This window comes from Anopheles merus, chromosome 2L (assembly GCF_017562075.2).
Source record: "Anopheles merus strain MAF chromosome 2L, AmerM5.1, whole genome shotgun sequence".
NCBI classification, from domain to species: Eukaryota; Metazoa; Arthropoda; class Insecta; order Diptera; family Culicidae; genus Anopheles; species Anopheles merus.
In genome coordinates, this window is record NC_054083.1 from 41,071,464 (window position 1) to 41,094,361 (window position 22,898).

Below are 22,898 nucleotides of genomic sequence, written 5' to 3' on the forward strand. Positions count from 1 at the left end.
CTTCTCAAAGTAACAACCCCATCAGCTCATAACGCAACGATTATTGTTCTCTAATTCACGAAATGAAATGATTTAGCACCGCCTTTGCTTGGATAAATGCCGTCATAGTCCCTCCCTAGCTCAACCACAATCGGTTTAAATTCCCCTCCCAGCGCAACGACCGCGCACAAATACACCGGATATTGCATATCATTGCACCGTGCGTCCGCCACCATCACTCTCCACAATAACTGCATGATGCCGATCGAACTATTGGGAGGATCTTCGATTTCACCGCTGGTTTAACTGCTTCTGTTTAACGTTTACATCGCAGCTACCGATCGCAAACACCCCAACCCCGGGCGCAGCAAGACACGCGCGGCGGCAGATCATCATGCGGCGAATTAGTACTACCCAAACGCATCGGCGGCAACGGACAGAAAATAGAAACATTACACACCAACCACACCACTCGGTCTCGGTCTTCGGCGTGACGGGAGGGAGCTTCCGACGAAACGAGTATTAAACAAAGAGTGAAATAAACGCCACAATACACGCCGAGCAAACGCGATGTTTATGATGGTACAACAGATTTTGGGTGCCTCATTGTTTACACTTTGGTTTTCGGCGAGCGAAACCCCCTTCGGGGCAGTCGACCTCCCCGGTTGTAGCGAACTGCGAAACGCCACCGGTTTTCTCACCCGTGTATCTACGCGCTCGAGAAACCATATGGAAAATGGACACAATGGCACACCGCTGAACCGAACGCACCTCATCAATAGACGTCGGCGCAATAGGAAAGATTGAGCAAAACAACAATAACAACAGAAAAAACGCTCAGACCGGATGGTAATAACGTTTTATGACCGCAACGAACGGCCAGCACTGTGTTAAGAAGCTTCCACAACAAGAGGCGGCTCAAGACTCTTCAAGAGAGAACAAAAGAAGAAATGCAGCAGACCCGCAGGCCGCACGTCTGGGCATTCTTGAAATCTAAATGAACCATCGTCATCATCATCGTTCCCCTCGCGCCAAGCTAATTCCGGCCAGCTAACGTAACGCGGCCAACCGCTATTGCCACAGCCAGCCAGGGCACGGCTGGCCGGGAGCAGAACTTCATTACGCAAATTCGACGCGCTTTGTTGAGCAATTCGACCGAACCGAACGCGTGTCGGCGGCGGCACCGTCGTCCATGGGGCAATGTCGATGGGCGAGGGCATACCGTGAACCAACAAAGTGCCTCCAAACCACCGCTGAGTGAAAGTGAAATTATTACGTACAACTGTTTGGTTACAGACGACCCAAAGGGGTCGATCGCATTCACACCTATCCCTATGACTTTGCGCGGCCGCTTTTCCCGGCGTGGCGTTAACCCGGCGCGTACCCTTCCAAGCAGAACGCTTATGCGTTTGGGGGTGCCAGAAGAGAGTTTGTGAATGAAAACACACACACAAACGCGCGCGCGTGAAATGTAATCCGCTCATGTAGAGCATCATTACTTAGGCCGTGTCTCGGCGCCCTCCACTCCACACCCCGTCCCAGATGGAACGCGCACAGCGCAAAGGCAATAAAATAATTCACCCATAAATGTCTACCAAACCCCCCATTCGGGAGGGAACGATGGATGGATGGATGTGGCGTTGGCAGAGATTAGCTTTTCCTTGTTTTTTGCGCTTATTTTCGGATCGATACCACAACACAGCAAGATCCGATATACGTCCGTGTGCCACTGCCTAGTCTCAGCTCAACACAATTGTTGCTCGTGGTGCCGTGTAACCTCACACGACCCAATTATAGCTACCCTACCGCCACACCACAGAGAGCTTACGATTTTGTGGCCCACTCCCGTAATCTGTTTGGTTTGCTCCTTCCGAAAGCAAAATCGGTACTAATTGGAGCGATAAATGAGTTTCAATCTCAACTAGATTTTCCCCAGGGATACTCCCTCTTTTCGAAGACGAAGACGCAACTAATCTGAACCACCCGATCCCCCCTATATCCCCCCAGTCCCTACGACTCTTCTCGCACCTGATTCATTGCCGACGTGACGTCCGGATTGATGCAGTTGGTGGGCAGCGGGGCCGAATGGCACCCGTCATCGTTCCGGTTCGAGTAGGTGGTCAGCTTGCCGAGCAGCTTCTGCCCCTGCAGGTCCAGGTCCTCGATCGGCAGCTTCAGTATCTTGCGCTTCATCTCGTTGTGCGCATCGATGCTGTGCTTCGCCCCGTTCACGTCCTCCGGGCACTCCGAGTGCGTCAGGTCCTCCTGCAGATCGTCGATCCGGTCGAGGATGTCGCTCGCCTGCCACAGGAAGTCCTCGAACGCGACGCGCAGATCGATCCACACCGCGTGGTCGTAGTGCAGGAAGCCCTCGAAGTCGGACGTCAGCTGGGACGGCTCGACCAGCTTGCCGAGCGACTGGATCGATATCGTCGTCGTCTCGAACTTGTACTTGTTGCTGGCAATCGATGAGCGCTGCTTGTGCCAGAAGTTGTCCGGCTTGATGATGACCGCCTGGTGGATGACGTCCGTGCCGAAGTTCTCCTGCAGCACCTTCAGTATCATCTTGGCGCTTGCCGCCGTATTGCCGTTGCCCCGCATGTCCACGATGATGGTGAAGCCGTGGCTTTTGCTTTCATCGCTGCAGGCCGTGCAGGTGGAAGGCGAAAAAGAGGGGGGGGAGAAGAAAAGAGAAGAATTGTTTAAATAAGGAGATTTGCTAATTAGTATGCGCAAGAAGGCATCGCCTCTCGCGCGTGTGTGTGTGTATGTGTGTGTGGGTAACAGTGTTGCCATTTTTGCACGCGCTCCATCCATCCACCGTTCGCTTAGTGGCCGCCAAATCGTAGCAAAACCGTTTGGAATCGAAGCAAACCACCGGCAAAAGGGTGCGAAAAGGAAATCAATTTTATATCGTTACCGCTCGCAGGCAACGAACGCAAGAACAGGCACAGCCAAAGAAACGGAGGCGATTTAAATACGCACGCAAATATCCGTCCGCGGGGGAAGTGTTAAATTCAATCTGACGTTTCGTTCACTTTTTTAGTGTTCTTCTTTTCCACCAAGATTGTGGTTGTCGGTAAAGTAGTACACAGCACACACACACAGCGGCACAACGGTGTGCCTGTCGAAAAGTGGTGCGAACGGTCTTCTTTCTTGTGCGTTGGTGGGACTGCTTTGACGTGACGGGGACGACTAATTTACAAGTCCGGTCCAGTAGTCGTCGTCGTCGACCGAACGGAAAACGGAAGATTGGCAGCCCAAATTAAAAAAAACAGTAACGAAACAAAACAAGAAGCCGGCACACTAAGGGCAGCACACACACACTCTGAAAGATTATTGGCCGGGTATGAGGAACGGGGAGAACTAGACCGGGTGCTGCTGACGAGATTGTGGTGCTGAAAGTCAAGACAGCAAGCAATGTGTACTGCGATGCACGTTGGTTCAATATTGAATTTCTGCCTTCCGCACCCCTTCAAGAGGGATTCAGAATGCTCTCTCTTGCTCTTTCTTTCTTTAATTTAATCCCAAAACGACGGCAAACCTTCTTTTTGCGCGGAACGCAACGGTGTTGTTGGGAAATATTTTGCAGTGTTTTTCTGCTTCGTTTCAATACACACAGGCCATGCGGCGGAGAAAAGTTGGAAAAGAAAAATTACCTTTCCGCACGCATTCATCCTGCTGTGGGGGGAGGGGTTGGAAAGTGCTGTGTGCTGCTACGTGTAATTGAACGATTTATATTATTTGTACCGACTGTGTTGTTAGAAAATCAAAAATGAACAAATGAAATCAGGAATCGAATTTGAAATGATTTCAGTTACAGAGAAATCTGTATGCGAGAGGGAGAGGGATATAGACCTTCAAGTGATGAAACTTGTTAGATTATCAAAGTAATCATTGATCGTCGGTCTCATTGTACAGTCGTTAACTCGTACGACTTAACAACATGGCCGTCATGGGTTCATGCCCCAACTAGACCGTGCCGCCATACGTGGGACTCTGACTATCCTGCTATGGGGGGGGGGGTAATCAAGGTACTAAAAGCCAACCCCACAAGTGGTACAGGAAGGCCTTGACCGACAATGGTTGTTGAGCCAAAAGAAGAAGAAGAATCATTGATCGGAAGTAATCCATGATTTGAAATTGTTTCTTTAAGATGAACATTTTGACGGTCCCGACATATTCCATGCATTTTGTGTATCTTCAAGAGGAATGTCTCCCTAAGGCAAATGTTCTTCACAAAAATATTGACCAAAGGATGTCATGTGTTTCCCGTGGTTTCTGGGATACTACATAACAACACCTTAATTAGTTTTCCCTTGCTCACCTAAGCTCACGGTCCCTTGAAGATTCATCTCAGAGAGATTTCACAGTAGTCTATAATAAAAATTATTCCTTTCCCATCGTTCAACAAGAGTAATTGCATTTCCCTAAACTCCTTTTAAACTGGATGCAATAGTAATACAGTCGACTCTCTCTTATTTGAGAGGCGATGGGACTGTCGAATAAAAGGGGTTTTCAAATTACAGAATGAAAGGTCCATACAAACTAGAAAGAAACATAGCATTTAGTATGCAGCCTTAACTGTTGTTATAGGAAACTGCGAACAGAATCGCCAATTAGAGCATACATCTTTCAATAACCATGGCAACACCATACATACATAAAAGGGATACAGATTTCAGAGGTTTTCCAAATTAGAGGGACAAAAATGTACTGGAAATGAAGGGACTGTGGAAAATGTTCAAATAAGAGAGGTTTCTCAAATTGGAGAGGTGTCAAATAAAAGAGGGTTCACTGTATCTCAATCTCAATATCTCAATAACATGCCCGTCATTGGTTTAATCACCGACTAACCGACGTGACACTTCGAACAAAATAAGCTTCAAAAGTTGTCTCCTTATTTCAAATTAAAATACGTTAAACACTAGCGCCATCTCTATAATGATTCGCTTACTACACTGACACAGAGAAGAAACTGCTAAACACCCTTTTTTGTTTTTCTTCGCAAATTCCAATGCGTATTGTTTTATGTACTTCTCACATCTTTTGTATTGATTGAGAAACTTATAAAATGATTTTCCTGGGTGTTTTGTCCAATAATTCTCACAAAATCTTGCCTCACACTTCCTTCGCCATTTGTATTTAGAAAAGTTGTTTGCATCGAAGCAGCAGTGAACAGAGCTTACTTTGACAGAAGTGTTCGCCTCACTGGTAAATGACAGTAGCGGAACTTGGGGCAAGTGTGCCACCTTAAGCATTTCAAGTCATAACTAACTAAAACGTGTTTTTCAAAAGCCGATTTAAATCTCATAACCATTTTACATCTATTTCCTCACTTATAAATGAGTTTCGCTTGAAAAAAGTGCAAACAAAACAGTTTTTGAAGCGTTTTAAAAAGGGTCCAAAAAGACGTTGTTTTTTGGGCTATGGGGCAAGAGTGCCACTCGTATGGGGCAAGACGGCCACCTGGTTAAAATAACCGTGTTTCTTAGATAATTGGAAATTATTATGTTTATACCACTAGTATATGTATTCCCACATGTATTTAGTCCTCAATGAACCCTTTTTGACCACCAACTGTACCACAATATGGTTTGTTACTGTTCTGTTTTTCTGGCGTGGAATCCGCTCACAATAGCGCACCATTCCGCAGCACGCTACAACAATGTTTACATTTTTGACAGCTCGTGCCTATGAAAGATAGTGGCACACTTGCCCCAAATAGAGATGGCTCTTTTACCCCAAAAGTTGTAACTTTTTTGAAATGGAATTTTTCAGTGACAAAAAGAAAGTTTTTTTCAACTAACCCCACAAAAATTTCACGTTTTCTCAGCTATACGGTGGTGTAAATATTTTCTCAGTTGATTGTTCGCATGATTTTTGAGAGCTTATTTGGTTGGATTAAAAAATTATAATATTCTGCTCAATTTTGAAACTCAATATAAATCAGTTTAAAACAATGGGAAATATCGATTGGTCTATATGAAATTAGGCTCAGAATACCAAGTCATTGGAAAGCAACCAACTGTATACACAATTGATCATTAAACTAAAGTTTTTAAGGAAAAATGCTTGGTGGCACTCTTGCCCCGTATGGCACACTTGCCCCAAATTCCGCTACTTTCGTGTGGGACACTTTTGTAACACCAGTGTCACGTCGGTTTGTCGGTGGTTTAATTCCAAACATTACTGTTAGCCTGTTCTGGTTTAGAGAGAATGTTAAACCTGCTCAAAATAAGATCTATTTCGGCCATTTTGGGCGAAAATTTTATCTGATTTAGTTTAGATGAACCGAATATGTGACCATGTCTTGTGTTTTTCTTAAATTGGCATATGATCAATCAAAAAACACACATCAAAACCTCGAACAGAATTGCTTGAAAGCTCGAATAAACTTCGATTATACCAGTGAAAGTCCCTTTCAATTGAAAGAAAAATTAATGAAACTACACTTGCAACTTCCTACCATCCAGATGGTAACACATCCGAGACACACGTGTGATCTTCCTGGTATAAGCGCACCAGTAGTACACGTGCCAACCAAGCGATAAATGACCCTACCGTCCCTCATCAGCCGTTGGGGTTCGGGCGGGCGCTCTCGATCTCGAAAATATTTAAAGTGGATCCCGATCATTAGAGAGTAACCCCAATCGATCCCGCCGGCACGGGAAGCAGCAACGCAATAAATGATCTTTCCGTCCAACAAACCATCATGACCGGTGAAGTGAAAGCCCCACCACCTTTCTCACTCCTCTTGTACCAGGAATGTCTTAGAATGATTGAAATCACCCCCTTCAAAGGGGAGTCGTCGTTTGCATACACACGTCCTCTTCCTCTAGGTTCGAGAAAACACACAAAAACCCAAAACAGCCGAGACGACGACCACGTTGCTGCCCGCTGCTGCTGCTGCTGCTGATGATGATGATGATGGGGACGACCCTCGGCTTTTGTTTTGCGTTATTTTTGGACGCGTTTGCGTTCATGTCAAGGCGTACTGGTCGAATTGCCCCCATCGTATTCGGGAAGCGAAAACTCTCACGGATTATTAGGCGACTCTAGGGTCTCGCCATAAAGCGCCTAACCCACTAAAACCAAACCCAGAACCAAACAAACCAAATGGTGCCCTCCGACCGCGGTGATCTCAGAATTGTTGAAAATGTCTCAATTCGACCGGACATCATCAAGAGCTCGGGTAGAAGAAAAAAAGGTTGCTAATGCCCCACATCTCAATGCCTACTACTTGATTGTTGATGTGTCTTTGAGGCAGTAAGTAGCGTTGGAATTTTGGTGCGCCTTCCGAAGCCTTCTCTCTCTCTCTCCCTCACTGGTCTGATGTATCGTTTGCATGGTACAATAAATAATTCAAATTCGTTCAACTTCACCCACGAGGGGAAGGCTACGTGCGGATTGTACGGCCCAGTGCCAAGAATGCTAAAAGGCGAAGTTAAGCATTTGTGGGGCTATGTGTCTCTATATACCGGAGCCGAAAAGTTTTTGAAGCCGGAAAAATGTAGAATCGTTACCGGAGTTCCTCGCAACCCCTTCCCCGAACAAGATACTACAAGTTGCTACTACATCAGCCAATCGAGAATGGAATGGGGGCTTGGTCGATGGCGAGTGCCCCCTTCGACCCGAAAATAGATGACTCAATAAAGTGGAGACTCAATGTCAGACGCGTGGTTCTGGACAGTTGCAGGGAGCTAACAATCAATGGAATGGAATTCCCCGGCCCGCCATTGGGATGTTTTGGGTCATGTGAACTTCCTCACTTTCCAGAAATAGAGGCACAGGAATGTAATTTCGACTGACCGTGTACGGAAGAGCGGATAAATATCCGAAGTAAATAAAAGACTTCAGAAGCATGCCAATAATGTGATGTGAAGAAGTTGCAAAAAAAGCCTAAAAATGTCTATTTAAAATGTTAACAAAGACTCCAATTTTTTTGCAATTACTCCAATTATCGCAAATGCAACAGAAAAATCGCATTCAAAGAGGGTAATGCACAACACTTTTATCGAACAAATTAATCTTCTACTGCTACCGCCAATAATGCATTAGCGAGAGCGGTAAATTAATGAGAACGCGCACCAGCTGCCATAAATAATTCATCATACAATTTGTAAAATCGCCTCCCGCCCTCTCCCTTCTTCGTGTCCCATGTCCAGCCCAACAGGCCATCGATTTTCGAATCGACAGTTTAAATTCTATACCCACACTGCCGCTGACACATAATGTGTGTTACACCGATTGGGAGCTAACTAGCTAACAAATGCGTGGTTGCGGCCACTGCCAACGGGTCAGTAAGCTGTAGCACCAAGGTTGGCAACACATGGAAGTGGGTGGGGTGACTGGGTGTGTGGACTAACTGCATAATTTACCACACACTTTATTGCACACTATCGATCGTTGGGTAGGAGGGAGCAGAGACGGTTGGAATAGGACAGTGCTGTGTGTTTGGTGAAAGAGATTTGCTCGGTGCATAAAGTATTTAAAAGCCCCCCCCCCCCCCCCCCCCCCACACTCAACCGCATCATTTCACCCGATTGGTGGGGCGTTGAGGTGGCGTATGATAATTAGAAGTAATCCACTCCACGCTACGCCATTACGCATTCGCATTTGGTTTAGTAAGTGCATATAATCTGCTTTTGTTTTGAAAGTCACGCCGCCGTGGTGGTGGTGGTGATAGAGTGCTAACAACAGTACGGCGGGCCTTTGTTGGGAAGCAGGATGAATTTAAGCGTACGGTATTGGAGATGCGTCCCATAGTGTGGTTGGTAGGGGCGAAAGATTCACAACGAAGAAGTACTCAGTTCGAATCCAAACTCTGTGGTAGGTGTGTAGGTTTTTCACGGTGTTGATCCAGCGCAATTTTTGACATCGTGGTAGGCCTTGTTGTTGGTTAACAATTCGTTTATAATTGTGGTGTATTTCTTCACCTAAGAGGGATTTACTACATAACACTGGGTGAGAGAAGTGTATGGTACTATAATTAGCCTAGCCCCTTTAAAGAGACTAAAGACTGATTTTAAAGAGAACTTCATACGAGACAAAGCCTCTAAATTAGCCGCAGATATAGTAAAGACTCATACAAATGGCGTTGTTGAGCACAAAGAGACGAAAAAAAAAACAAGTTTCAGTTGATGTTTTTTCAAAATATCTCTACTAAAAAGCTTTCACTCTTCTAGCTTTTTCGCAGCCCTATCATAATCATAAGCGGAAAGTTTTACAGCACCACTTCGCCCAAGTAGGATTATGATGTGATGCCTTTTAGATACGTGAAAATGCATCCAAGCTCTTGGCTGTGCAGCTTCAACTTCCCTAATGAACGATTTATACTGTCTTTATTGTGTTCAGTTTTCCATCAAAACATCACACCGACACACCACGAGAGCTATGCCATCATCATTATGCCATCTCCCCTCGCTCACCAGCCAGAAATATGGTCGTAATTGTCGCGAAAAACCTCATCGTTAGATTTTCTCCTTCCAACAAAGAATAGGCCCCTCCAGAGTGCAAAAGAGCTCCGGGATGCACATTCCCTTCCGTATCCCTGCACCCCCCCCCCCCCCCCCCCACACACACACACACTTCGGACCACCGCTTCCTGGTAAGCTCCCTCGTGGTGTTGCGGTATGCAATGATGATGATTCCGCCTTACTGCATCATTTCCCTCCCCATTTCACCTTTTTTTCCGAAACTGTCGCCCGCAGGTGCAATAAGTACCCTTTTTCCCACTTCAATCCAATTAGATGGCATAGGAGAGAAGAGAAAAAAAAGTACCCCGAAACCTAACGACCGCCTAAAGCCGCGGGTGGGAGTGTTTGTCGTGGAGCGAAATACAAAAGCAACACGAGCGAGCGAGGGTGGTGGTGTTGTTTTGGTTTTTGCGTTGCCAATGTGTTTGTTCGCGGAAAACTCATCCATCCACAGCCATCTATTGTCAAACGAAAGGCGCCCAGGGGGGGGGGGAGACGTTCCAGTGCGCCACCACAGCGGCGGATGGAAAAGGATTTATGCGTACACAGTCGCGCGCACACGTCGAGTGTGCATAACGGAAGTGCACTAGAAAAAGGCAACGAACTATGCCGCGCGTTTGTGTGTGTGTGTGTAAGTGCGGAGAGGGGAGTTCAGGGTTGGGGCGAAGGGGTCACTGCCGGTACCGGGTAAGGTGGTATTCATCATTATTGACGTGAGGCGCCACACCGGTTGCTGGTATCTTCAGTTAGGGGAGGGGTACGTCGTTACCCAACTAACTGCAACTCCGAGTTTACAACATTTTAAAGCTCATTATTTGCACGGCTTATAATTATTATTTGCACAAGCCGGTCTCGTAGTACAGTCGTCAACTCGTACGACTTAACAACATGCCCGTCATGGGTTCAAGCCCCAAATGGACCGTGCCGCCATACGTAGGACTGACTATCCTGCTATGGGGGGAAATCAATAAGTCACTGAAAGCCAACCCCACAATTGGGTTGGCAGGCCTTGACCGGCATCGGTTGTTGAGCCAAAGAAGAAGAAGAAGATTTGCACGGCTTTAGTGGCATGCACTACACCAAACACCACTGCTTGATTTCCATTCACGAACCCTCCTTCTAAACACAATAATGGTTTGGCTTTTGTTATCAATACTCCAATAACGTTAGGGCATCTTAATCAATCTCCCATTCACTAGCTCTTATCATTTGGAAGATTTATTACTCAAGAAATCGTTGGTGGCTGCCACGTCCAATGAAAGTAATGCTGATAATGGAGCCACTGCTTTACAATTAATACATTTGCATACGGGAAACATAGGAGGCATTTTTGATTAGCATTTTTTGGAGCATCCAGCAAGTCATAATTTGAAGTTACACCACAAGAAGGACACATAAGGGCCAATTCTCTGACTAAACCCTTCAACAAAATGTGTCGAAAATGTAAATGTTATGCTGTAAGTATGCGTGTTAGAGCGACTCAATTTGTCGCTCGTTTCGATCAACTCTATTAGAATATGCCAGCATTATTTCGAGTCCTACCAATATTAGAGGCATTACTCGACTTGAAAGAGTACAGACACTCTTCATTAGATTCGCTATTCGGCGCATAGTGGCCCTTTCTCCTTTGCCCCCATGTGCAATTCAACTTTTGGGAATGGATTCTTTAGAAAGGCGACGGCATATTGCTCAGTCTTGCTTCACCGCTGGTTTGATCCTTAACACTATTGATGTTCCTGATTTCCTCTCTACCATTCATTTCTACATTCCTTCTAGATCCCTCCGTTCTTGTACTCGTTCTCCCCACTCGTCGAAGCTTGTACTGTCATAATAAGCCCTTGGTAAACTGCCTCAGACAGTTTCATACTGATTCCGACCATTTTGACTTTACCTCGAAGCCTCCCCTTCTTCCACTTTACCCACTTCCTAGATAGCGCAATTTTTGTTAGGAATTACACTTCACTAATTAGCGGTAAGCAGCATTAAGCCCGTTCATAACGTTCAAATTAATTGAATAAATAATGGCCAACATTAAAAAGATCAGTTGTGTCTTTATGTTGTGTCAATATGTGTAACTCGTCATTGCTTAAAGAACATCTAAAGTCCAATTTCAATCCATTTATTGTTTAGGATTATATTGAAAAAATGTCTAAACTAAAGAATATTCATTTTAACAAGAAGAAAAATAACAAAAAAACAGCAATTTCAAGAAGTTGAGATAATTTCAACGACAAGGAACAGAAGATGTCCCATCTTGAATTAATAATTAAATCCTCATAAAAAAAATGCAACCCTTTTATAATGTGAATTGCACTTCCAAAGGGAAATAGAGTTCACCACCTATTTTACTCGTTCATCATACACCGTTCCAGCACCAAACTCCCGTGGTGATAATAAAAGTTCCTTAGCCCACCGGTGCCGTTGCAACGCGTGCCGTGTCTGGGCGGATCTTTATGAACCTGCAGCACACGTTGCGCCTTTTCTGCTGCAGCAAAAAGCCACACCCCAAGGTAGAGGAAGTCTTCGTAGACGTAGACGGGGGAAAATTATTGTATTGACGGTTCTCGGGCCACACCGCAGCACCGCGTACATGGGAGAATAACGACACCGACGACCACGAGCTTCCCATGCCCACAGTACTATCGCTCCCGTTGTTCAAGTAACTCAGGGTCAGTTGCTTGTACACAACGGACACAACCTCCGCCGGTCAGTCCGTCACCACCAAAAATAACAAACATTTAAATTAATGCAAACGGTGAAACAGTGCTAACGGTGTTCCAAGCGAGTTGCCCCAAAATGTGGGGCTTTAAATGGACCTCACCAAAATATTTTGGTTCCTTTCCCTACTCTGTGCTCCAAACCGGGTCCTCCTTCCAAATGTGTGGCCTAAAATTGCAACCGAAGTAAAACCGTCTCTATCGCAAAAGTTTATAAATACAGACACACACATAAGGGTGGGGGATGTGGTCCATCTGTTCGCCTTACCTAGGTATGTTGATGAAGTAGCTGACGACCCGCTTGATGTCTTCCGGCTTGATCCGCTCGCGCTTGGTCGTGGCCGGGAAGCAGATGATCGGACCGCCGCGATTGTCCCGCCCGCCGGACAGCAGGGCGAACCGTTCGTTCAGCAGCGGCAATATGTCCAGCGCCCTTACCCCATCCATGGCTGCTCAATTGTGGTGTTTGTTGCGCTCTGACCTGGCCTTATCTCTTCCAGAGGCTTTTAATTAATGAGCTCCTTGATCCTCTGTTGCTCCGTCTCCCGGTCCCTCGATGAGTCACCTCGGTCGCGGAAAAATGCAAATAAATGTGTATAGAACGGGGTGTTTATCTGTTGGTGTTTTTCGTTGATCGCTGCTTGTGTTATCACTTTGTGGCGGGGTTTTTGGTCGTGTGTCGTGTGCTACGACAGATTCAATACGAGGTGCCCGGCCCTCGGTATGATTTAACTTCACTGTACACAATATTTATTTACGTTCACTGTACACACACACACTCACTCACATACACACTAACTTCTAATAAGAGTAACTTCTTCCGGTACTCAATAATAATGCTCTCGCGGCACGTGTTTTCACTAATGCGGTTCTATCTGCTCCACTGAACCTTTTGCTTATTTTTGTTTTATTTATTTTTCTTCTTTTTTCGTTCGAAAGATTAGACCCCACAAGACCACTAGATGCACAACGATTCACTATCACTTTCCCGGTCTGCCCGGTCCGCAACGCAGATGATAACGATGGGCACAAGCGTAGCTGCGCACGCCGATGGCGTACGATCGTTTTCTCTGCTGTTTAGACGCGTTTTGATTACCGTGTCGATCGGATTCTGCCGCTGGGATGCACCACCCCTTGCCTTGTCGGTCCGGTGCGCTAGCGACCGGTGAAGCAAAGGAACGGAGGCTGGCGGGTGGTACGATCCATACCATCCTCGTCACCGCGGCCACCAACGATCGATGACGGCCGGGCGGCGGAGGCGGCGGCGGCGACGTCCTCGTCACAGGTGTCAACCACCATCCGCGGCGTCGGTCGACTCGCGCCAAACCACAGACGGCACGCCAATGACGTTGATGCGGCGACGGCGGCGGCTACGGGAACGATGATCTTGCTGCTGTTGCTGCTACGATCGGACGCGCGGGACGATCGCTGCATCTCTCGTATTTGACGCGACGCTCGATCGGTTTCCGGTTACTCCGGGTAGCGGGAGATGAAGCGCGCGCGCACACACACGGGATATCAACGCAGGGTTGCGCAACGGCCTCCTCCTACCGCTCGAACTGTTGTGGAGGAAGTGTGTGTTGCACAGCGGGTTCTTCCTGTGCTGGCCCTTTTTCAAACGTACGATTGCGCTTGCTTATTTCTATATTTGAACCACCCTTTGCTTTTTCACACGATCGCGCACTAGCAGAATACTGGCTTCATTGGCGCGGCACAGACACCACACCTGGCGTGCGTGGGGAGGACTTGCCACCCATTTTTTTTTTGCTTTTTTACTGCCCACTTTTATGTACAAACGGACCACATACACGTTTAACAGACACACGCACACACACACACAAATGCTAAGGTATTCGAAACGATGTTAGGCGCGTGTTGCGTGCACCAAAAAACGGGATTCTAAGAAGCGAAGAAACACACACACACACAATGGTATTCACAATGGCGCAAGGGTCTGTCTCTCTTTCTATACACTGTTACTAGTTATGAGTTTCGTGTTTAATAGAGGGGGTTATTAACACGCCGTAGGAATGGATAAAATAGTGATTGGGACGATTTTCCTAAAATCGATAAGAAAAAAGAGAATTGAAATTAATTTATAAAACAAAACCCGTAATATCAAAGGGGTTTATTTTAAATTACACAACCCATTTTGCTTCTCTCCTTACGCCGGCAGCTTATTTATGGAGCATAATAAGCTGTTCCGCCACTACTTCACTGGCAGCTAATCCCGGGCGTAATCTCGCGCAAATGGATTGATAATCCGCAATGCAATTTGCACTTAAAACATACTCCCCCACCCCCCCACACACACCCAAAACGCCACATTACGTGCGATTGTATTTCCCCCGGTATGTTATCTCCGTGGCAGGGTGATACTGCCAACAACAACAGTGAACACTGATAAATTGAAAATCATAAATCCAAAAGCACAGCATACGCGTGCTTTATCTCGCTTTTCCACCGGCATTTTCATGCACAGTTTATGGTGCGGGCCGGGCTGTTGCGCCCACAACAAAGAAGCATCGTTTGGGGATGGGGTGGGGGGGGGGTGGGATGTGTTAAATCGATGATAATTTTTCGAAATCTTTCACACCCGGCCATATTTGCACGATCTATTTTCCGCTGCCGCACGCAGACAACGAGAGATCTCATCTCGAACAAATCGAAATGTCAAAACCAAAGTAACCGTTGGCAGGACACTCCGGGACAGCTCCTCCTCCTCACCAGATGAACCGCTCTAAAATGAGGGAAAACAAATTATTCGACAGTGGACGGCCGGAAGAAATGAAAGGAAAAAAATCCAATTAGAAAGAACCTTCAAATGTCAACTCTACCGTTGGCCTTCAGGTTCAAATGCTCCGTGAAGAGTGTGTGTGTTGGTGAGCACACCACCTTTGAAGCTTTTACCACATCACACAGCTGTTCTAAGCGTCGATACACTTCCCAGCCTGCACAGACTGCTGACTTCATGAACCGTGGAAAAAAAGGGGAAACGGTGCGCAGCATTTTCCTCGGGAAATTCGGGGGGAGCGTTTCGCAACACCGTCCTCCAAACACCGAACGTGCTCGCTCGCATGAATTTAGTGCAGCTGATGATGAGGTAGCAACCAACATAACTCGCAGCAGACGCACGCTTCGCTGATTAGCGACCACCAGCGAGTCGGGACGGAGGAAAACGGACGGACGGTGCATTACTATTGCTGCTGGCCTGGAGAACAACACTCAGCCAGCTCATCATATCCCAGCAAGCAGCAAGTAGGCTGTAACGTCCTCCTCTCCCCCGGTGCTCATTACTTCATAAAAGCGGCTGCAAGCGGAAATTGTGCATGGGAAGCCCCTCGTTGCTACGTTCTTTAGCCTCTCTTTTTGCAAAATGTTGTGTTCTTCGTTCTTCGTCGTCGCTCTCTTCGTAGCAAGGGGGCAGCAGAGGCAAGCCCACCGCACTACACACACCCGCCGTTTGTTATGCTTTCTTTCCGTTCTTCCGCACAGAGACACACAGGCACACAGGCACATCGGCACCTTTCGCGGTGTGCAATTTCGTGCACATTTTCACCTGCAACGGGGAGCACTTTTCTCTTCAATTCCAATTCCACAATATCAAGGCAGCGAATTTCGATTCTACCTGTCATCGGACGCACACACTGTCACTGTCCGGTTTTCGTTCACCCGGCTGCGGTCCGTTGTCTGCGGTACGCGACGTTCGTCTGTGTGGTTGTTGCTTGGAGAGCCAACCAAAACAAAGCCATCGTCGTGCGGCGCTAGGGCTAGGGCGGCTAGCTGCACACACGCACACACCGGCACACACCGCCGCCGTATTGTGCGCTCTCGTCGGCTGTGTGCGTGTTGCTTGCAGTGTGAGTCTGTGTGTTGTGTTTGCTACCATAAATGTGACAGTACGCGTACCCAACGCAGGAGAAGATGAATAAAGAGAGCTGTCATCTTGTCGATTTCATTTTTCCTACCGTGCGCGCTCTCTCTCTCTCACTCACTCACTCTCTCATACACATGCGTTCACTCTCTTTCGTTCAATCGCCCTCTTCTTCTCTCTTCGTTCCTCACTGCCTACTGGCTTCTGGTGCAGCAGTTTGTTTCCCTTTTTTTGCTTCCTGTTGCCGCCGGGTGGATGCCAATTTCCGGAATGACGGCTACAACACCCCCCCCCCTCTCAGCTCTCCAGTCCCTCCCGATGCAACGAGGCGTGCACTTGCAGCGGCGGGGAGATTGAAGCACGACGATTCACACAGCCTCACACAGCCTTCTTTCTATCGCTCTCTCTCTTCTGCACACTGAACCCTCCCTATCCACCCACCTACCAACCACCACCATTCCTAATCTTGAGCGAAGTTAGTGAAGCGAAAAACACAAGACGAAGGATTCTTCTCCGGCACGAGCTGCTTTGCAACGCCTTTTTTGTGGCCACCGCAACACGGCCAACCCGCCGACGGGTGCCCAGTGGCCGACCACAACACTGCAGAAAGATGTTACTGCTCCATATTGCCCTTGCGGGCCAGCATCCACCACCTTTCTTATACACACATGCGCACACACACACACACAGGTCACGGCATCCATCAACACACTCAACACAGCGAAGCCGCTAAGCGAATGGGAAACACACTGAAAAAACAATTACTCTTCTCGGTTCATTTTCCCGTCACTTGTGTGTGTGAGAGAGTTGTGTCCAACAAAAAAAAAAAAAAAAAAAAAAAACAAATGTATTTTGGCCAATTTCTATTGCTATTTGGCTTCCTACACGTTCTCGGTCACCTCCGTTCGATGGCTGATGTTGCTTGCAACTACCAACACACAACACACAGCGACGACGTTTTCCGTCAAAATAATCGACCGAGAAATCGAACTCTACCCATCTCTTTCTCTCACTCTCTCAGCGACACACAAGCACGCAACACACACACATGCACACGCGAAGTTGCGCTTCCTTTGCAGAACGCGCATATCTTTATGCTCTCGCTCTCTCTCTCTCTCTCTATCTTTCTTCCGCATTTTCTTCTTCGCAGACACAGTCGCGCTCTCTTTCTTTCGCTTCTTCTCGTGCCTTTTCTGCCTTTCTTTCTCTATCGCTGGTACGCATGTGTGTGTCAGTGTGTGCGTTTAATGTCGAAACATTATGCTCGAACAAACAGCACTTCCGACGATGATGGCGAAAATTCGGCCTGATCTGAAGAATGTGGGGCAGAAACTGGAGGAAAAATGGATCTTTACACTCAACAACATGGATTTTTGCTATTTTGATGATTTAAAAAATACCTAAATTCGTTTTTTTGTCGGTGAAAGATCTTTTTTTGGTCCGCAACACAATTATCCTTCCACGCCCCGTCTTCCTTTGCTCATCTACACCCCCACCATACCCCCTGCAAAAAAAACGATTTCTGTGACTTTTGCTGCACATTAAAACACTCTCACAATTTGCAACATACACACACACACACACCACTTCCGATTCGCCATGCTGCGGATACGTTTTGCAGGAAGAGTACATTTGCACCGAAATCGCTGCGAAAGGATAGGAAGCAATCCCTTCCCCCACTCTCCTTTATTCACACGGGAAGGTTCTGTGTAACACACGCGCCTACTGCAACCCTTTCCGCCGTGTCTCCTCTGTTGTTGATGTCAAACGGGACGAAGGACGGAAGGTGGGTTGGAACCCCCCACAAAGGCTGGACATCACCATCGATTACCCCACCCCCGCGCCCAAGCAAACGGTAGCCAACTTTACGCTTTCACCCTTTGTGGCCCAGGGCAAGGAGGCAGACGGCAAACTAAAACGGAGAAGAGAGCACACACACACAACACACGCACGCGGGTTCTGCGGTAGTTGATTTTGGGATGCAATTTTAACGCGACCCGCCAGCCAGTATGCGCGCCCGCCGCCCGACAATGCACGCGGAAACACGCGTATACGCAGGCCACTACAAGCCACGCACGGGACGCGGATGGTTCTTTCTAAAAAAAAACAAACCCGCTTGTAAAAGTGTGTTTGGAAGGGTGGAAAAAAATACACTACACTGCACTTGGGTCGCTGCTGCTGTCGCAGGAGAAAATTTCCGCTTTTCCGCGGAAAAGTTGTTGGACTGACTGACTGACTGACTGCACGGCGAGATGCGCGAGAGCGTGCGAGCGAGTGAGTGAGTGAGAGCCGTTTTCTCCTTGTTGTAGCTGATGGTGGGAGCTTTGTCGGTCATGGCATGTGACGTTGGAGATTGTTTTATACTTTTTTTGCATGAAGTGAAGCCCACTGTGCTTAGGCTGTGACTTTGAACGCGGTTCTACCGGTTCGAATTTTAATTGTTTGGTGGTTGATTGTTGACACTAAAAGTGTAATTGCAGCTGAAAGTAAAATTTTGTGATTTTGGTCGATTTAGAGTTTAATAAATCAAAAAGATTACTCAACAAACATTTTAAGGTTATTTCTTGTTATATTATTTTGATGATTTTGGAGTTTATTTCTAAAACCAACTCGTTAAGAACTCAGAAAAAATACAGAATATAATAACAACTTAAATGTGTGCTTCTCTGTTCATTTTTATCTTCAAATATTGGAACAATTTAGTAACGGATTTACTGGTTCGTTTAGATCGCTTTAAACGGCACACCTTAGCTTGTACACCTTGGTCGAACGCACTGTCAAACACGGTTGTAAATACAAACACCAACTGACCACAAAGGAACGCATAAAAAAATACGTTGTACGCGTCCGAAAGCACCAGTTCTGCTATTCCGTAAATGTTGTTCTATTGCTCATCTCATCAATTACCAAGCTAAATCACAATCCTTGCACACAAAATGGCAAAAGCCCCGGCGAAAGAAGAGTACGAGCTGCAGCACTATAACTTCTCTTTGGAGGAATTAGTGGCTCAAAGTAAACACACCGATCCGTCCTACGGGTCCTACGTCCAAAAGGGTCTCAACCACATTCATCCAATTTTTTCACCTTTCCAACACAGATGCCGAAATGGTACAATCCTTGCAGAGCAAACTGCTGTCCCGCTTTACCGAAAAGCTGATCGAGAAGCGACAGATCCCGCCGGAACCGGCAGAACGATTGCGGGCCAGCTGCAACAAAACGGCGCTCGCCATGTACAGCGACTGCCAGCCCGCGCTGGAGCGATTGAACGCCCTGTTCCGCCAAACCTTCACCATCCCGGACAACGTGCTGCTGCCGACGGATGTGCTGCAGTCGCGCGGCTACACGGAGGAGCTGGTCGGTTCGCTCGAGCAGGAGGTACGGTCGGCCAAGGATGCCGTAATGCAGGGGGCGGTGTTTATCGCCTCGCTCGACGCGGAAATGGAGCTGCATCGGGCGCTGGAACCATGCTACCAGGCGGAGGAGGACGTGGTCGAGCTGCTGAAGGAGCTGCAGGAGGAAGAGATCGACCCGCAGGATGTGTTCGATATGGTGAAACGGATGGAAATAGCCGGCATCGTGGATGGTGCTGACAGCCAAGTGGATAGTTTGGAGTTTCAATAGATTTACACAGTGAGAAAGAGCGCAGTTTAGTGTCAACTTGTTTTTTTTATTACAAAAATAACAGAAACGGATGCTGCTTTGTGATTGTGAATGGCGTTCCCTTAGCAACCCTGCCCAGCAAGTGCATGTTTTTGTGTGAGTCTTTTCCATATGATTTCGTCCACTGCTCTGTATGTAAAGCTTCGAGAGACAGAGAGACAGAGACTGAGGTCACAATGTACGGTTTTCAAAACGAAGAAAAAAAAAGGAGCGTGATAATACAAACTCGGTAACAAAAAGGGGTACGAAAACGTGTTAACAATCCAAAAACCACTCTAGGAGGCAGTGTAAAACCCTATCCCTTTCCCCCGTTCACCCCCCTCCACCCTGCACGGATGATTGCACTTTTGAGACCCTTCCGTCCCCCATTCTGTTTTACAGCCCTGGTGCAACGACGTTCAGGAACTTCATGAACACTTCCACCCCGATGAAGCAGGCCGCATTGGCCGGGAACGCACGCAACATCACCGGCGTCACGCCCTTGTACAGCGCGAGCGGTCCCTCCCGGCGCATCAGCTCCCGGAACACGTCCCGGATGCCGTTCGGGTACGAGCCCTCCGGGGCCGTCTGCAGCCGCGACTTCAGCACGTCGGCCGGCATGCCGATCGCCCAGTTCGCGATGCCCGCCATCCCGCCGGCAAAGATCGTGCCGAGCAGCCCGATCGATGCGTCCTTCTGTTCGCCCGCCTTCGGTGCCAGCGCCCGCTGGATGTACTCGTACGTGAGGAAGTACATGCCCGAGGCGGGCACATCGCGCAGCAGCGTCGCGAACGCGCCCTTGTAGATGCTGCGCATCCCGCCCTCGGCGTACAGCTGCTTCGCGCAGTCCACCATGCCGCTGTACTTCTGCGGCGAATTGCCGCCCTGCTGGATCTGCAGCAGACACTTGATCCGCTCGCCCGGCGCCATCACGGTCGTGGTGAAGATGCCCGAAAACGCACCCGCCGCAAAGAGCTGCGTGTAGTTGAGTTCCTCGTCGGGCGTTTTCTGCTGCAGCCGCTTGCCCAGCCCGAAGCCGAAGAAGCTAACGGCGAAGATCGGCGCCACGCCCGTGATCGGGGCCGACATGCCCTTGTACAGCCCCCGGAAGCCTTCGCGGGCGATCGTCTTCTTGGCGCAGTCGAGCGTGCCCGCGTACAGCGGGGCCTGGCCGGCGGCGGGCAGGGGCATCGTCTGCAGCCGCACCTTGATCGTGTCGAGCGGGTGGCCCGCCAGCACGGTACAGATGCCACCGAACCCGCCGGACAGGAAATACTTGATTGGGCTCTTGTTTTCCGACATTGCGTGGCACTAACACACACTCACACTGCTGTCCTTTCACCTTTCTCGGGTGTGATGTAAACGAACGAACGAACGAACGAACGGGAGGGAAGGCAGGGGGTAAACACAATGAACGGTATTGTGAGGTGGACGGGTTGTAAAGGCCTCGGGAACGAAGGGAAACTGTAACTTAAAAATTGAACGGAAACTAAAAGCACCGGGCACGATTAGAAGCGCGTCGATGATATCGTACTGGCTCGGCGAAAATATCAACCGTGATATCGCGACGACCGACGGATTAATGCGAGTCTCTTCCTATTCGTCCCGGAGTTCAAAGTACGCCAAGATAACCAAAATATTATGACATTTCACTGTGTGGACGTCACACGCGGCCCGCACAGTAGGCGCTGGTGCAGAAAGCCATTGACCAAAACATTTAAATTACGTTTTCCGAGAACGTTAACGGAGGAGCGGGATTTTTTTCGTAAATGTGTTCAGGTTTCGTGGTCTGAGCATGCAGTGGCGGATTAAGGGTGTCGGGGGCCCTAGGCGGTAAGACGAGTTGAGTTCCCCTGTAAATGGTAAGTGGTGTTCGGGGCGGGGGGTGGGGTGGGGTGTAAACTGGCTGTTGGGAGATTGAACGTCGTCGGGGGGCCCTACGATCATCAGTCACAGACTCTGACACAGAGGTTTGCTGGGGGGGGGGGGGGGGGGGTGCAATTGATTCGCCAGCATCCACCCGTCCATCCTTCCGGGGGCCCTTGGCGCTAGTACTCTGTCCATACAGCATACTATAGAATGGTGGCCTACGGGGCCCCTTAATCGGCGGGGCCCCAGGCGACCGCCTAGTCCGCCTACCGTTAGATCCGCCACTGTGAGCATGGCCAACAGCTTGAGACAACTGCAGACAGTGAGCGTGATGCTTTGAACAAATTTTCAAAGATGTTTTAAATCTTCAAGATATCGCGTTTTTGATGAAAAGAGAGTGACAATCTTCTAGATCATCCCGTTTATGGTTCGTTTCATTCGAAGGATCCAATTTAAAGTTACTAAAAATGAACCCTATAATAATACACACTTTTAGTCGCTTTGGTATGTTCAGGTTGCTCATCTTCCAGGAAGCTTGATGTACACTTACCCCGAATTTGCATTTCCAGTTAGAATACTGATGGATCTGTTAAAGATGTTCCATTAGTTTCCTCTATAATTCGCTTCCAACGATCTGCTGATAGACATCTTCTTGATCGGACATGGATCCGGCAGCTTCGAAACGCAAACAGACAACACAATTCTTCTCAACTTCGTTACAGGTGGAATGTCTAGAAGTGAACAGTGAACAGATGCGTGTTAGGGTGCTATTAAACCAGCAAAGGGAGATATTCAATTTCTGCTCATAACATACCCAGAATACTGTTCGGTAACTTACCCTCATTAGGAGCAATCTTATAGAATACCCGATCTCCGACAGATCTCGCTTAACCTGATCCAGCCATCGAGTTCGCTGTGCTCCCCTGCACCTCATGCCGAATTGGGATCTTCTTGGTGAGGCATGAGTCCGGCATCCTCATAACATCCTCCAGTCATCGTATCCTGCCAGAGTATTCGCCACCGTCAAGATGCTCAGTTCGCCGCTCAGCTCAGCAAGCTCGTGGTTCATCCTTCTCCTCCACGCTTCATGCTCGAACACACCGCCAAAGATGGTCTGGAGGAAGCGTCGCTCAAACACGCCCAGAGCGTTTGCATGCTTCTCTCGAATGATACAAGATTCGTGCGGGCTCGAAGTCTTCTGGATCTCAGCAGTCGGTGAAGCCCATAGTAAGCACGATTCCTCTGGACAATGCATTTCCGAATTTCGCTGCTGATGTCGATGTCCGAAGTAACGACCGTCCTGAGATAGCAGAACTCCTTTACTACCTAGAGATTGACACC

General features: G+C 48.0%; 3 protein-coding genes and 1 long non-coding RNA gene across 8 annotated transcripts in view; 1 reads left to right on the top strand and 3 right to left on the bottom strand.

Moving 5' to 3' along the window:
- The window catches only part of LOC121594687 (triple functional domain protein), a 70,077-nt gene extending 51,755 nt beyond the window's left edge, over nucleotides 1-18,322 (bottom strand). The window contains exons 1-3 of one of the 5 annotated variants that reach the window (XM_041918261.1): nucleotides 18,207-18,322; nucleotides 12,444-14,235; nucleotides 2,008-2,620 (exon numbers count right to left, since the gene is read on the bottom strand). In XM_041918261.1, the coding sequence (XP_041774195.1) occupies nucleotides 2,008-2,620; nucleotides 12,444-12,622 (792 nt within the window). In that variant the 5' untranslated portion in view covers nucleotides 12,623-14,235; nucleotides 18,207-18,322. Of the gene's footprint in view, nucleotides 1-2,007; nucleotides 2,621-3,638; nucleotides 3,668-12,443; nucleotides 14,236-15,803; nucleotides 16,126-16,948; nucleotides 17,006-18,161 lie in introns of those variants that run through there. The other 4 variants (XM_041918264.1, XM_041918263.1, XM_041918262.1 and 1 more) reach the window with 4 other exon arrangements.
- A 497-nt stretch (nucleotides 18,323-18,819) lies between these two features.
- LOC121594568 lies at nucleotides 18,820-19,689 on the top strand. The gene is made up of 2 exons (XM_041917980.1): nucleotides 18,820-19,061; nucleotides 19,147-19,689. The coding sequence occupies exons 1-2, from the start codon at nucleotides 18,986-18,988 to the stop codon at nucleotides 19,668-19,670; spliced, it is 600 nt and encodes a 199-aa protein (XP_041773914.1). The 5' UTR covers nucleotides 18,820-18,985; the 3' UTR covers nucleotides 19,671-19,689.
- Nucleotides 19,690-19,804: 115 nt separating this feature from the next.
- On the bottom strand, nucleotides 19,805-21,409 carry LOC121594566 (congested-like trachea protein). The gene has a single exon (XM_041917973.1). It carries the CDS (start codon nucleotides 20,988-20,990, stop codon nucleotides 20,085-20,087), a length of 906 nt encoding a protein of 301 aa, XP_041773907.1. The 5' UTR covers nucleotides 20,991-21,409; the 3' UTR covers nucleotides 19,805-20,084.
- Nucleotides 21,410-21,939: 530 nt separating this feature from the next.
- On the bottom strand, nucleotides 21,940-22,486 carry LOC121594570. Its single transcript, XR_006004995.1, has 3 exons — nucleotides 22,396-22,486; nucleotides 22,108-22,288; nucleotides 21,940-22,031 (listed from the first exon to the last, which is right to left on the bottom strand). It is a non-coding gene; the product is annotated as an uncharacterized LOC121594570 (long non-coding RNA).
- Nucleotides 22,487-22,898: the final 412 nt, after the last annotated feature.

Coding starts and splice junctions, on each gene's coding strand:
- LOC121594568 (XM_041917980.1), top strand. CDS start 18,986: ATGGCAAAAGCCCCGGCGAAAGAAGAGTACGAGCTGCAGCACTATAAC. Junction 19,062..19,146: donor GGAGGAATTAGTGGCTCAAA/GTAAACACACCG, acceptor TTTCCAACACAG/ATGCCGAAATGGTACAATCC.
- LOC121594566 (XM_041917973.1), bottom strand. CDS start 20,990: ATGTCGGAAAACAAGAGCCCAATCAAGTATTTCCTGTCCGGCGGGTTC.